The sequence below is a fragment of the Rhamphochromis longiceps genome, linkage group LG7 (assembly GCF_057381845.1).
Source record: "Rhamphochromis longiceps isolate RC_006_pf linkage group LG7, R_longiceps_female_GT1.1, whole genome shotgun sequence".
Lineage (NCBI taxonomy): Eukaryota > Metazoa > Chordata > Actinopteri > Cichliformes > Cichlidae > Rhamphochromis > Rhamphochromis longiceps.
In genome coordinates, this window is record NC_140563.1 from 4,069,242 (window position 1) to 4,085,491 (window position 16,250).

Sequence of the window (16,250 nt, forward strand, 5' to 3'; positions counted from 1 at the left end):
TAATAATAAAGTCCATTGTGATGTGAATGTGTAGCTGGGGTACTTAGTGTCGTTCATTTTGTCTAAAGTGTCCAAACGATTTACTTGTGTTTACATGCATCTATCAGTCCAGCACTTGTCTGATAGGGAGAGTGTACCGTGCCTGCCCAAAGCACTTGTTCTTTCATCCAGTAAATACCCTGTGTTACATTTTTGTAAATATCGCTCGATTTCCCTTCCAGTCCAGAAGTCTTGTCGATCTGTCAGGATATGGTGCCAGATGTTCAGGCTTTAATCGCGGCAGATGTAATGAAGTAGAATGTTGCACATCGGAGCTTCCATTTGTTCTGGATTCCACTCCAGGGAGAAAGCCTCTCTCACATATAATTATTGCCCATTAACTCCTATGCTTCATGCCCTCGTGCTGGAACAATGCTCAATTAAGGGGAACCAAAGAAATGGAAAAACTGCAGAGATTCATCGATAGTACATTCAAATGATTTCCCCCCCCCTACTTTTTTCAATCCAGTCAAACCAATCATGTGTGTATATGCCAGATCTATCCACTAGTGGAACACAGGCACAATCAACTGAGCTATTGTGTGCTGCTATGGCCATGTATGGTGATTTTAGCGTGATCTGAGCTGCCTCAGCCTCCCGTGCCAGAAGCCCGCCTGTATACCCAGAGATCACCTTGGGCAGCTGTGTGCCTGTTCAGCCGGGGCCTCGTAGCCACAGCGATGTGACTTTGACTGACAGTCGGCCTGACAACTCCATTCATGCGCCACCTGCTAGCTGTCAATCAGGGCGGCCATCCTGGGGCTATTGACGGAGCTGTCAGCCTGTGTGAGATGTGTCTGTCAAAGCCCACCCACTCTGCCACTCTGTCTCCCTGCCTGGGCAGTCTGACATTCGTTTACTGTCCTCCTTCCACCCTTCTTTTCCTTCCATCTCCTTCTCTTTCTTCCACTCTCTGTCTGTCTGTCTCCTGCCTGTTTCCCATCAGAGACATGGCAGCCCCTTAATCCCCGATCCAATCACAGATTCTTTGGGTACACATTTGTCATCCTCAAACCCTCTGGTTTTTGTAATGGAGTGCTTCACAAACACTTCTGCAGGTGACTCGGGCGCCATATACATGTGTTGTTTGGTTTTTTCACAGCTGCCTCTCGCACGTGTGTGTACCCAGTTAACTCTGAATGTCACCAGTTCTTTTTTCTCCAAGTTTGTCTCTGCACCATCCTCCTCCACCTCCTCTGTTCATTCACCCTTCATGTCTCTACCTGACAGGTGACAAGGTCTGGGCCTCCAGCTGACTGGCTAATCGGAGGCCTGTCATACCTGTCAATATTTTTTCAGGGCTGTGCCAAGCTAGACCAGACCATCTTTTGAGTTGACCAAGGACACAGAGTTTTGTGACAAGAGGAGGAAAACTCTAGAAAATTCACTAGCTTGTACCCCTCCAACAGCCCTCTGGATATGGTTCATCCCTAAAGCCTCATCCTGTCAAAGCTCCTAATTAGGCACAGTTTCCCTTAAAGCAGGGACTTTAATTAATGCTGAAGAAGTTTGTTAATTACTCTTAATGGTGATGAATGTTTTAGTTAATGTCACACTACCGTTGTCACTAGCACGCTCAGGATTTTTGTGCTTAGGAAGGCCTGCGTGGTTTTTTTTAGTGCTTATTTACATTTGGACTCAATTTTAGACCCTGCTGTCACTTGATCTGAGAAGGCTGTGTGCATATGATTGGCTTGACAGACAAGTAGAATGCAGAGATGCCAAATTCTTGTATTTTTATTTGCCTAAGCTTTGGCTCACCTTGACCTTTTGCTGAGAATGACATCCTGTTTACGTGCAGTAAATCAATCCTCATTCTCTGACGCCTATAAATAACCGTTCTCTGGAGAAAAGGAAGAGATGTCATCCCACTGACTGTCGACGCGGGGTTTATCTTTACAACCTGAAGTCGGAATCAAGCCATTTTTACGCCAAGTGTTTTGGTCTGAAAGTGCAACATTTAAACACGTTAAACAGGGTTAAACACATCTAACAGATGTTTTGTTTTTTCTTCTTCTTCTCTTTTCCCACAATGAAAACGATCACCAACATTTCCCGTTCTTCTCGTCTTCCTTTAATTTCTGCTCGTGTCCTCATTATTATCCATCCTTTTATTACTACTAGTTACTGTTGCCGATCTGCAGATCATATTTGAGGTCTCTTTCTCAGCCTCATTGAGAGAGGCGGGCCATGTACAGCTAATCAGCTTGAATAAGTAAAGGAAACAGTTTGACAGGCCAGGTAATGAGAAGTAATGAATCACTAATCACAATCTCTTACAACCCTTGGAGCACAGATGAAAAATTAAAGGTAATTAGCTTGCACAGTTGTGAAAACAATATTTAAGACTGTTGGCATCACATGGCACAGACTTAACAGATTTTCTCTGCAGATAACATACATCAACACCACGCTGAAGTCCTAATATCAAGCTGTTATTGGAAAAGCTTTCTAGATGCAATTTTAGTGACTGATCTGATTGGGGTATACACGTCTCGCTCCTTTTTTTTCCTTCTCGGGCAATCTTGCCAAAACGCGAGCATGAAAAATGTTTCACTTAGCTTTTACCCCTCAGATTTTTCCTACCAAGGGAAAGAGGGAACATGCCAACAACACGCTTCTAAAATTTAGCTCTAATAAAACACTGAGAAGTCTGTTCATTCTCTGGTTCCCTCACACACACACACATAGAGATGCACATATATAGAATATAAGGTAAATCAGAGATCTGCGGTTGGAGCTGCAAACCTTCTGCAGCTCTCCATGGTTCCTGTGCTTGACAGCAGAGTGAAGGATGCTTTGACAGAGCCCGTGTTTGACAAGTCTGCGTGAGACTCAAAGTACAGGCTCCAGACATGGACTGTCAGTCAAAGCCGGCACATCTCCCAGCTGAGACATGCCAGTTTAGTCACAGTTACAAAGGAACTAATATGCGTTAAGTGGAGCAAGGCACACATATGGGCCTGGTAGAGCCCTGTGTCCCGAGGCTGGGATTGAATGGATGCCAAAGAACATAAGCCCAAGATATAAAAAGAATTACAAGGGGACAAATAAAACATGGGGATTATGTCAGTGTGAGAAATGGAGGCGTTGTAATTCTGCATGTGTGCCGGCTTGCCTCTCCTGTTTCAGCATCCAGGGCCTGTGGGCTGTAGCCCGGCAGTCCTGCACCTGTGCTTTGAGGATCCAGGAGCTTTAGAGACAGAATGGAGAGGAGGCTGTTATACTGTATCAGGGAGGGAGAAAAAAAAGATGGGGAGGAAGGAGGGGGAAGAAAAAGTGGGACAGGACAGACTGATTGGGGGTGCTGGAGACAGCAAGAATGCTGTATCTGGCAAATCAGATGCCAGCACCCGTGTTTTGGATTTTTGGCTTACATGCAGGAGAGTAAAGCTTTCTCAGTACATGTTTACAGTTAAATACTAGTGACGTGAAGTGACTCGATCTGAGTCCATAGGTGCTCCCCGGCTCGGCAGTTTGTGCGGCGTTCTCACCGAAAGCTGATTTGAGTTTCAAGCCTCCTCTCTCTCTTTCACTTTTTTCTTCACTTTCTGCTGAAAAGACCTGTCTCGCATAACAAACAATTGCACCAAACTCCATTAAAATCACTTCATGTGGATGTGATAGTGCCTCAAGTTAAAGGCTATAATTGAAACGCATTTGACAAACCACGCACCGCAAAGCGACAATAGACAAGCTGTGATTCTCACTTGTTATTCAGTGGAAATGATTATCATCATTTTATTCGGTGCCCTACACAACTTCCTTGAATAGTACATCTTTAAAACAGTGATTCTCGGATTTGCTCATGCTAACGATCTTCAGATGGATAGACACCCGCATAACGATTTTCTTTTTCTCTACATGAGTCGGTATATAATGGCCAACGGAACCTATACACGGTTTCCTGATGAACTAAAAACTGAAATGAGCTTATTTATTTATTTATTTATTTATTCGATTTGATGACACCCAAGCAAGGCTCCCTGAATGCCACTTTGACAACTTACTGTTCTCCAATCTGCACCGAAGCGCAGTGTAACCAGTCAAACCCTAAGAAGTGGAAAGTCTCCCTGGGAAGATGCTCTCGTCCATTGATTTGAAGTGACAGCCACATCCTTGACAAACACACCTGTCATTGTCCAAGTCACATCACATTTTCAGATTCAAAGACAGAAGACAGGAGAGGTGTGCAGATTTGTGTGTGTGTGTCTGCATGTGTGTATTTATGCAGAAGTGAGCATGAGAACCCATAAGAAAGTTTCTTCATCTCTCTTTTTTTCTTTTTTGTGGGTAGATATGTCCACTCGGCTCCAGCTGTTGTATAGGAACACGGCCAGATTCTTTCATTGGCTTCTTCAGCCGATGTTTATGAAACAAGACATCTGGGATATTTATTTTGAAACAGGCGTCAGAATGGATTTAATGTGCCAGAATCTGCTGACCATCACTCTGCGTGTATAGTCTTATCTCAGTGTGCCTCTGCAGTGGTGTGGCAAGTTTTAAATGGGGAGGGGGGCTGGTTATGGGGGACTGAGGGAGGGGGGGGAGGGTGATGAGCTGCTGCAATAATAAGCAGATTTTAATGATTTACTATAAATCAGCAGACGAGGCCTCTGCTTGGGGAGACTGAGGGGGATGACAGCTCCTGACTCACACACCTCGCAAATGCCTTGCTGATGATGTGTGTGCGCTTCAGATCATCAATCACTGAGCACACACACACCTACGCAAACACACACACAAGTCAGACTTTTACGAAACACATGCTTTCAACACACGTATGCAGGTGCACGGGCATGCACGCACACACACACACGTATGGTCACACACATGTTTCTTGTCTCTAATGTCTCCTGTGCTGTGGCAGGGGACAAATCAATCATGGGTACAGAAGTTCAAGGGGGTAAGAGATTGTCTGGTCCGTTTTTCCCTATGCTATTGATCCCATTTTACTGGCATCATCGCCAAGCTGTCTCACAAACCCCGGGATGGCGATGGATTGAAAGTGGATGATTGAGAGAGGAGGTAGGGTGACATTCACTGTAATCTCAGCCCTCCACCTACACCAAGCCACCCCCACCGCCTACACCAACCTCCACCTAACATGCAGAGAAATCCAATGACATTGAAAGTTAGGACTGAAGCAGGAGTTTTTGGAGCAGATAGAATGAGGCCCATCAACTTAAATCTGCGCTATCTCGCAGTAAAGGAAACACTCTTGGCAGAGATTAGGAGCGTTTTTTTTTATTGTTTGTTTTGTTTTGTTTTGTTTTTCCCGTCTCTTTGCATTTCTCCTCCAGCCATCATACTGTATGTCTGACTGTCTGAAGGTGTGCTGCCATCTCCTCTTTTTTCAAATTGATGAAAAAGACACTGGAGAGAGAACACCTCCTGACAGCACATCCCAAAGTGTGTGGGAGACGTAAAAAAGAGTGACACAGAACATTTCTCTGAAATTTCAAATGAGGCTCATGTGGAAAATATTGATGCATGCTCAATTTCCTCATAAGTACACTCAGTGTTTCCTTATCTCTTGTGTATAAACAAATGAGGGGGGATTTTTTGCAGGAAATGATGGATAGCCGTCTGGTGGTTGAGAATCGAAAGGAATACTGTTAAAGAGGAGATCACGGGATAAGCATATTGCACACAGATTTTCCAAGAGATTATTGTTTCTGCCAGAACTGGGAATGTTTTATGACAGTTTTGTTTTTCTAGCAAAGTGTTGATTCCCATTGGTCAGATGAGAAAGAAAGATTGCTATCTACAAACTGCCAGTAACACCCTTTCAAAAAATTCCAGATGTATTTGTAATTTGAAACACTGAACCCCTTTTCTCTAGCCTTCCTATAATAATTAAAATCTTTTAATCCTCAATACTGCATTATGCCTGCGCGAAGATATACGCTAGTTCATATCATTCAGCACCAAGTTTTACAATGTAAAGCCATAATGGCAATGTAGCTCAAATCATTTACCTTCAGTATTACAATGCAAACTTCAAGTGATGATGAACTTTAAATCATTTACCGCATTATTAGTATCAGTATATCACCGCTGGGCTGTTTATCACATTATATCTACATTATGATGATGCACAAGTTAATTACAGATGGATAGATGCTTCATTCATCTTTCCTGTTGCTGACATCTTGATTAAAAATGTTTAAAGGATTATCTATGGGGCTTCTATTTGTGTCCTTGTATTTGTCTTTTCAACTTTCATCCACTTGCCTGAATTATTCCCCCTTGTCTATAAATAAGTTGACAGTGTTCATGTGATGGATTAGTCTGTTGACATTGTACCAACTGCAGGTAAACAATTACTATTCATGCTTCATCGCTGCAGAATCTATACCAGGATACTGCCACTTAGCAAGGGGACAAAAGGTTAGATTGTAGGCCATTGTTCTGCATTTGGTCACATGTCATTCATTTTATAATCCACAGCAATAAGAGAAAAATTATGTTTTGGGGGCAAGGAGCACAGATGTGAGCTGGGACTGTCAAAAACACTGAAAGCGTTTCATGTGAACAGTTTTCTAGTTACCGGCAGCAGGGCTGTTTTCACATTAGAGCGGTATGGCCAGCGTCTGTGGCCTATGACTGTCCCTTTTTGTTGTGAAACACACGTTTATTACCACATGCAGCTCCTTCTCATACGTCATTCATTGTTTATTTAGAACCCAGTTTTGCTTCAACCCTCAGACCCTGTGGGCGGGATCAGTCTGTGGACATTATGCTGATACAGTATGAGCAGTGAGTCACTGGGAGAAGAAAGAGGGGGTTAACGTGCATGCATGTGTGTGTATGCACTGGGCCTACATCTGTCAGAGTGTGATTACTGTGTTAGGAGTTTATGAAACAGCCTCTGTATCAACATTATTCATGTCCCTTAGGCCACAGAGTGAAAGGCCTTTTTCATACTAGACTGGAAAAGAGGATTAGACAGAATACTATGAGATCTGTGGCAGAGGAAAACATGTTGTACAATACCAGCATTCAAACGCTATTCAGTCAAACAAATCATCTTTTCTCCAAAATATGATTTGTCTGCTCAATTAGATTCAACTATAGTTAGCTATTGTTCTCTTTTGTTAGAACTGCAAAACATCAAAGGAAAATATTGTTATTCACAGTCGAGCAGAAGCTAGTGACAACGTCTTACTGCCACGAGTCAAAGATCAGGGCTATATACAGTCATATATTAATGCTTTCTATTGTGGGTGATTGAATGGACAAACAAGCATTTAAAAAAAAAGCATTCCTATCAGTTACCATAATACTGTACTCGTGACAGCTTAAATGTTGGAACATGCCGTTGTATCAACAGTGTAACAAAAAACAAGAGCACGTAAATTAAAAACAAGCCAGCAATTTAGCAAAATAATCTAAACCACTTATGTTTAATGGCTGCATTCAACAAACAGATTATCTGATTAGTTTACCTTTCAGAAGTTTCCAAGAAGTTCTACGAGATTGGTGATTGTTTGAATGTTGTCAAACCTTCTCATTGCTCATGTTTCTGATTAGGGGGAGTATTTGAAAAAAAGAAGAAGAAAAGAAGCAACAATTGCACAACAACTTCTTTATTTTATTAAGTGGAAGTAACCTGGAATATACTCCCTAGGCTCCCCAGTTCCCCATGAAATTTAGAGCAGTGACTTAACACTGCTCATTGTCATTGGTGCAGGGAAACATGTTGTGATATGTGGTATCCTGTGATTTAAAAGTCAACTAATACTTCAGAGATAACAGTAACGCACTAATACCAGATTTACAACTAGAAGAAGACGGCAAAGAATGAAATAAACAACGAAAACAAGCAAACTAATGTAAAAATTCAATAAATGTTATTAGTTCAATATTAAGAAAATTGAAAATAATTATCGGAAACAGTAAATTAACCTGTCAAAAAGTGGCAAAAAATGTTAACAAAAAACAAACTGAGTTGAGTTTTCCATTCTGGGAACAGCTTAACCTCAAGTGACCACTTCAGGGTGAATGGACATATTACAAGATGTGTTTGTCTGCTGCTGTTGATCTCAGCAGATCTCAGTACTTATAGAAAGGATCGCCTTCTTTGATACAAAAGTAGCAAAGCACCTTTCTTTAAAAGTATCACTTGAACTGAATATTTATATGCCAATATGCTGAGAAAAGGTAAACCTTTGCCAGAAGATAATTTGTCAGATTGAAAATTAGACTGCAAACAGTATTAGGCGGTCTCATTAACTTTGACCAGAGCACATCCAAAATCAGAACCCAAAGCGAGTGGAAACAAAGTGATAATGATACCAGGTCACATGAACGTGAAGCACTGATGCGATTAAGGCAAGTGTTTATGTGGAGACACATTAACAGTGACAGCAGCAGGCTGCTGTTTGGACACAGCTGTGATGGAGGGACAAAGCTATGGCCCGTGGTTCATTGGCTGAGACATTACTTGGCCATTTCTGTCTGAGGCAGCGTGATGCCTTGTCACCTGACACTGGGCTGCTTTGACAAGCTGTAGCACCTCAGCTGACGTGTTCTGAAGACCTCGTGTGCACACACCATCAGTTTCTCTTACTCATGTTTCTTGAAGACTTGTCTCTGCCAGTGTGTGTGCGTGTGTAACAGTGTCACGTTCTTTACGTTATTGAGAACTAAGAGAGAATATTAGAGAGTCTGAGGAGCAGAATGCCATATTTCTTACATGAAAACTGCAAATTTCCATTGAAGAGAACTCTTTAACTCATGAAACTGCATGGGCTAGCCAAAATAACAAAGTCAGAGTTTTTTAATACTATGAAAACATATATGCTGTCTGAAATCTTGATTCAAATGTAATACTGGAGCAGAAAAAGGTCACAGTTGAGAAGCTGGACTGCTGTGGGGAGAAAAGTGACTCTCCTTCTCTGTTTCCTGCATCCTGCACAGCAAAGTCCACGTCCTGATGGAAATCACTCAAACACTGAATGTAAAAGATGTGAGGGATCCTGGAGAATCCTGTGTGTTTGTTGTTCACAGGAGGTAGACAAAGCTCTAACAGGATGTCCAATCATTTTCCAGCAGATCTTAGTAATGCAATTCAAATGTGTCCAGTTTTGCCAGACCTCATTTCTATATATTTTGCATACAAGGAGCAAGACTTTCTGGGAGTGTTTTTTTTAAGTGGTCTTGATGGACACTTCTCCAGGCCTTCTGAGGGTCTTCCAGAGTTTTGAAAGATGTAACTCAGAATCATAGTTTGCACTTAAGTTTATTGTCCTAAAGATGAACTAGTTTTTTTCCGTTGTTTAATTGCTGCAGCTTTCAGTAACCTCATTTATTCTTGCGCTTACTTCTAAATTAATTACTGTATACTTTATAAAATCACCAAGAAAGAAAAAATGTCTGTATTATATTTATTATTCACTCGGTTTGACCGCGTTTAGTAGGTAAAGGTGAATGGCTTGGACATGAATTGAGCTGCGGCTTGGGGAAGGACTTGAGGGGGACTGGCGGCGAGTCCCGAGTCTGGCAGATCCCCATGTACTAAATAGAAGTTAAAGAATTGAAAAAGGGAGGGAGGGTGGGGCATGTAAACGAGAATGAAGAGCTTGTAGAACTAGAATAGAATAGAATAGAATTCAACTTTATTGTCATTGCACATGCACAGGTACAGGGCAACGAAATGCAGTTTGCATCCATCCAGAAGTGCTTTAGTGATATAGATATATTACAATATATATTAGCAATAATATAGATATGTGAGTATATTACAGAAATGGGTCTATTATGGTATGTTATAATGTACACGGTATGAAGTATGTTGTGAATATTCTATAACTATAAGTATGTACAGGCTGTAGTGAGTACAAGCTATGTACAGGCTATGAACAGGATATAAATATGAAAAACTATACAGAATATGAAATAAATAACTTTACAGAATCTGGGATATACAGCTATACAGAAATGGGAACTATGCAAGTTGTAAACAGTTGTAGGATTAAAGATTATTGAATGTACAGAATGATTATTTACACAGAGCTATACAGTAGTGCAGTTAAGATAAGTGAGGGTGTAGATAGTTTCTACAGAGGCTATATAAAGTGCTAGTGGTTGTGAGTGGTGGTTCAGTCCATGTTATTATTGTGTTTGAGGGTACAGTTGTCCATTGTGGGTGTGTGTATGTTCAGTCCATGAGTTTAACGTGGGTCAGATGTCAGGAGGCAGAGTTCAGGAGTCTGACAGCTGTGGGGAAGAAGCTGTTCCGGTACCTGGTGGTCTTAGTCCGGAGGCTCCTGTGGCACCTCCCAGAGGGCAGGAGGGTGAAGAGTCCATGTGATGGGTGACTGGGGTCTTTGATGATTTTCCCAGCCCTTTTCAGACACCGCTTCCTGTAGATGTCTTTTATGGCAGGAAGTGGTGCTCCGGCGATGCGCTGGGCAGTTTTCACGACCCTCTGCAACGCCTTCCGGTCCGAGGCAGAGCAGTTCCCGTACCAGACTGTTATACAGTTGGTCAGGATGCTCTCGATGGTGCAGCGATAGAAGTTCACCAGGATGTCTGAGGACAGGTGGTTCTTCCTCAGAGTCCTCAAGAAGAAGAGGCGCTGGTGAGCCTTCTTGACCAGCTTGGAGCAGTTGGTCGTCCAGGTGAGATCCTCGGAGATGTGGACTCCCAGGAACTTGAAGCTGCTCACACGCTCCACAGCCGTCCCCTTAATGTGGATGGGTGGGTGTGGGTCAGCATTCCTCCTGTAGTCCACGATGAGCTCCTTGGTCTTCTCGGTGAACATATATAGATGAGAACCGGAAGAAGTGTGTCTGGAAGCGCGGTCCCGCTCCTGAAATTCCGAGACTTAATCTCCAATAAGACTTAAACAATGTGTATTAAGGCACAGGAACTCAAAAGCAGATTATAGCTGCTGTTATCAGTCAAATGCAGATATTTCCCTGGACGGGAGAGACGCATTAACTGAATGTAATGTTTCAAATCTGTTGCCAATTAGATTGACTTTTCTCTCAAAATCTGTTTTGATTCCATTCATCAGCCTTCAGCAGTACCCTAGGTAGCTGCATTATCTGAACACCACTAGATTTAACCATTCCAAGAGTCCATTTATGTGTCACATTCTTTATTTCTATTGTTGTTCATTGCAAAGATGAACATGTTTATATATTTAAAATAAACAGTGGCAGAGCTAGCCTTTATATTATTGACATATAAGAAAGCGCAATCAGTTTTTCCATCTAGCTCTCATCATTAAAGAAACTTTTCCCCACAATCTAGAATTATTTATTTAAAGCGTTTGAACTGATTTCATGAAACACGCTACAAGTCTTTGGATCCCTGAAACAAGTCAGCATTTTATAGTTCAAAAGCTCTTTGCTCTTTATTGCACAGCAGGTGAACAACTTGTTTGCTTGTACGCTGACTGCCAGAATAACATGAAAGGTCAGAAACAGGATTTGGGAGACAGCTGCTCATGCTGTAAATATTGATTGAACTGTAGTGGACCACAGGGAAAACATGTAAATTGTTAAAGTGAACTGTAAACGCTTTTAAGTGGTGAACTTGCTTTAAAAATTGACCTGTAACTGCCTGCGATATGAGTAAAGTTTGGTGCTTCCAGGTATTGTGCATCTGCTTCCTGTCTTTATGGAAGAGGAATATTTATCTATTGTTACATTTTAAGAGCATATGAATTCTTTGCATGTGTTTATATGCTATGGTAGAATATAGCAATGTGTGTGTGAGTGTTTCAGTAAATGCATTGTCCAGAAAGTCTGGAGGGATCAGTTTCACGTTCCCTCCTCTTCCTCCTCTTCCACCCTCAGGAATGGATGACATTTCTTATGAGAACAAACCTTTAATTGTCTGCCCCGACGACGTGTAAGAGAAGTGATGCGTTACATTATATCATCGCGCTGCCCGACGCCCCCCGAATGACCCCAGAATCAGTGATTTGGCTAAATAGACCCATTGTTATCCCTGTGTTAATCTTAAACTTTCATCCATTGAATGAAATGTGTGATGTTAAGGAAGTGTGAGTATATTTTCCTGACATCACAGAACCTGATTGAGATTGACACTGGGCCCAGCACCCATCTTTTCCTACAGGCCACAGCCAATGGAAAACATTCACTATCCTGGTCGAGCCTTAAACTATTAGTGCTCTTTTTCCTTTGTTCTTCTATCTTTGTGGCTGCACCAGAGGGGAGAGCAGAAGAGGGACTGCAACTGAGTGACAACACTGACTGAATTACCCTTCACCCCATGAGGGTGCAAGTTTGGGTCAGTTACTATTGACAAGCCTCTGCTGAGCCCTGGAGTAGCTGGAGGGAAGAAGTGAGGCATTGTTGTCTTCTTTGTGCTGCTATTATTGGTCCAAATGTTGCTGCAGTTAGACAAAACACACAACACTACAACTCTGCCAAAGAAAGTAAAGTGAGCATACTCACATTTAGGGATGGGTATTGATAAGATTTTAACAATTCCGATTCCATTTTCGATTCTGTTTAACGATTCGATTCCTTATCGATTCTTTTTTTTTTTTTTTAAAGGAGAACACTAAAGTCAATTAGCTTAGAACTTTGTTTTATATCTTCTCTTTGAACAAGATAGAAATTTAGGAGTAACATGGCCTTACAAACCCAACAGTGAGATCTTAAGAGATCCAGCCTACGGCTCTTCAATGGGGTGTCACAGGGTCCCCAGGAAAAAAAATGTATATGTAAAATAATAAAATAAATATTCTCCTGTAGCAATAACAAAGTTTAACATAAATTATTCTGTAGCAATTACACAAGAATATCCAGTAATGTCCTGCCTACAATTAAACACATTCACTTACCAAAGTGAAATCGGGGGCATCTGCTGTGGCAAATGGGTGCAAGCCTTTGACCACAAACTTAGACACTGCTCGGTGACATTCGTCTATCCTGGCCTGAAAGGAGACGCTGCCGGTAGACTGCAGCGACAACTGCCAGCATCTGAGCCAGCCAGACTCTGTCTCTCTCATCATGGTTATCTAAATGCAACGCACAGTAATAGCAGGTTTTGTAATAAGGTAAATCGCGCTAACATAATATGCAATGCTAATTGATTAGTTACCTGCAGTATTAACGGGAGAGGACGTGGAAACGCTACCGCTGCTGCTGGGTTGAGCTTCGCTAGTCCGGAGCGGATCAAAAACACGACATTCGTTGAAAGCAATCGCGTGTTTTTTGAGCAAATGCTTTTGCATGTTCATAGTGTTTCCTCCCTTTGATGAAATCTCTACTTTGCAAGTATTGCACGTTGCCCTGTTGTCATCCTTTCTCATAAAGTGTAACCAAACTTTTGAGCGTTTGTGCCGCTCAGGCGCCGTGTTTCCTACTGGGTAAAAGACGCTACTCAACGTGATGACGTCATTCGGGGCGACTGGAATCGATAAGGGAATCGTTTTTAAAAGTGGCAAACGATTCCAAGGAATTGAAACAGTGGGAACCGGTTCTCAACAAGAACCGGTTTTCGATACCCATCCCTACTCACATTCTCTCGACAGGGAGGGTGGATGGGGGGGCACGACTTTCCAGTGACTGACAACTAAATCAGCTGTGGAATTACAACGCTATTTCTCCTTTTGTACATGTTGCCTTACACAAGCCAGGCTCGTATCGGATAACTAATTAGGCAAAGAAAGTAAAGTGCGAAATTCTGCATTGCTGAAAGGTTTGAGAAGGGGAAAACGGCAATGCATTCTCAGACAAGCGACTGTTTGGTGGACCTTATTGATTCCGAGGCAGAGGCAGAGATCAATGAAAAGAAACAGACTGAGACAAAGAGTGGCATTTAAGGGTGGAAAAAGCTGACATTTTCTCCATCACTGTCACAGCAGCAGCCATAAAGCAGCAGCAAATATTAAAACATTTCTCATCTGCGCGGGAGTATTGGCAGCAGAAATTGTTTTCTCCGCGGTGTGATACTCAGGCTGAACTCCCAGTAGAATCCCCGGGGACTGCAGATTGGTGCCTGTGACATATCGGCACCAGCATTTACACACACCTGCCACTCATTCTCAAACAGCCCAGGAGCAGGGCTGTAGAGGGCAGATAGCAGCCGAGGAGGCTGTCGGTTGGACTGCTGTCAAGGTGGGTAGGTGTGGTGGAATTCATCACTGATAACACGCTTATGTTTGCGGGCCTCATAGAGTGCTTCTATTAGTCAGCAGTGCCCTCAGCGCTTTATGCTGGTTATGCATATGTAATGAGCATGTGTGTCTACTGTATGTGTGAATGATGTTTCTTATCTGTAACCGTGTGTGCTTGTGTTTATTCAGCGCCATTAGTGCAGAGCGCAGGCATGTGGATAAACTATAATGTATGTTTATGTGTGTGCGCTAACCCGATTGTATATAATTATGAGTGTGTCCTGTCCTTCGAGTGCACTCCCAGAGTCTTGAACTCTGAGTGACACGGGTACTGCGGGGTCATATGCCTATTTGTGGGATAAATGATATTATGCTACACTAAGAGAATTACATAGAGGATGTCCCTTGGAGTCACCAGTCTCAGCAATCAGTCATAGTTACTTTGTGCGCCTCTTAAGCCCCTCTATCTGTACTCATCCGCTGGTCTGGAACGGGTGTTAAATGGATCCTAGACCACATCCCATCATTATGAGCTTATGATTTCAGCCTTATGACGAAGAGAGAGAGGGAGAGAGAGGGAGAGAGCAAAACGGAAACAACACAGAAGAAAATTAAGAGAAAGATATAAATGAACAAATGCAGAGGATTCATTTTTGCACGCTTTCCGTGTGCACAATTGCACATATTTCCCTCATCCTAACTCATAATCCCTTCATCTCATCTCCCTGTTTTTATCTCTCCTCCCATTTGTCTGCTCTCCTGCGCTGTCGTTCTAAAACCTGCACTCCCTCCCTCCCGTCCTAGCTGGCAACTCTTATTTCACCTCCCTCCCTCCCAGCTCCTTGCCTCACTCCTTCGCTCTCCCTTGGTGGTATTTGATAGCAGTAAAGCAGGAAGCAGGAGAGCAAACAGCAGGTGAACCCACTTTAATACTCAGCTGTGCCATCTGCTGTGGTCACATGACTGAGCTGCAAAACCCGCTCTAACACCATGATGCCCCATCATACCTGACACATCGATCAATCATGACCAAAGTGCAACAGAGAGAGAAGATGGCGGGAGTGAGAGAGAAAGCAGGAGAGTGAGAGGAAATCAAAACAAAAGCATGTCTTATGAAACTCGACCAGTTATGAGTAAAGATATTAGCTTGTTTTGATGGTTTAATCTGGGCTTTTTATTATAATTGAAACGGGTTCTTGAATAAATTCAATCATTTTTGTCCATATATATAATTTAATATACAAAACACAATTTATGTCGTTATCTGCAATTTAAAACGCAAGTTGTTTCTGAAGATAATGAAGCAACATTAACGGAGTAACATTCCATAGTTGATTTACCGGTGCAATTTCGCTTTTTAAAAATAATGCATAATATACATTAAAGTACGAGCTGGCAGCAAACACACAAATAGATGCCAGTGACAGAAATGAAGCCAGAAGGATTCCTATTTCACCAAACAAAATAACTAATTAAAGGAAAACCAACAAACGTCTTCTGCTTCAATCCAAAGGTCTCGATCGGGTGTGAAGAACACATTCAATTACAGCACACAGTGGCCACAGGAAATGATTTCAGTCAAAGCTGTCCCTACCACAATTAAGCTGTGTTAATTATGTATTTCATTAAGTAAGTGGATTAGAAGCAGTGCTGATGAAATCATAACAGGGTTTGCTGGAGGCCAGGCTGCAGAGAACAGACAGGAAACGACTGATATCTCTCGTTCTTACTTCCACTCTTTTGCTATACCCTGAAATAACCCTATAAATACTTAACACTTTTACCGGCCTATCTAGGTTGTCTTCATTCCTACACAGTCACCTGGTCTCTGTATCTGCATACCATTTTTGTGTAGCATCATATAGTGTAATTGTGCCATAGATACTGTTGACATCCACATGCTGTTTGCAAGTCCTCTGGAAACGATGAAGTCTCTCAGTCTCATCTAAGCCAGTTCATTACCATTCAGGTGCAAAAAGGAGATAAAGCAAAATGCAGATCGCTCTCTCTGTCTCCCCCTCTTTCACACCCATACTCTCTCACTCACTCACATGCACTCTTTCATTCTATCTCTCTCTCTGCCGTTCTCTGTGTTCTCTGATGT

The 16,250-nt window shown here is 42.3% G+C and overlaps 1 protein-coding gene across 1 annotated transcript; it reads right to left on the bottom strand.

The window, feature by feature from the left end:
• Positions 1 to 8,892: 8,892 nt before the first annotated feature.
• Positions 8,893 to 13,537, bottom strand: LOC146664537 (uncharacterized). Its single transcript, XM_085411497.1, has 3 exons — positions 13,129 to 13,537; positions 10,290 to 13,045; positions 8,893 to 8,977 (listed from the first exon to the last, which is right to left on the bottom strand). Exons 2-3 carry the CDS (start codon positions 10,808 to 10,810, stop codon positions 8,893 to 8,895), a joined length of 606 nt encoding a protein of 201 aa, XP_085267623.1. The 5' UTR covers positions 10,811 to 13,045; positions 13,129 to 13,537.
• Positions 13,538 to 16,250: the final 2,713 nt, after the last annotated feature.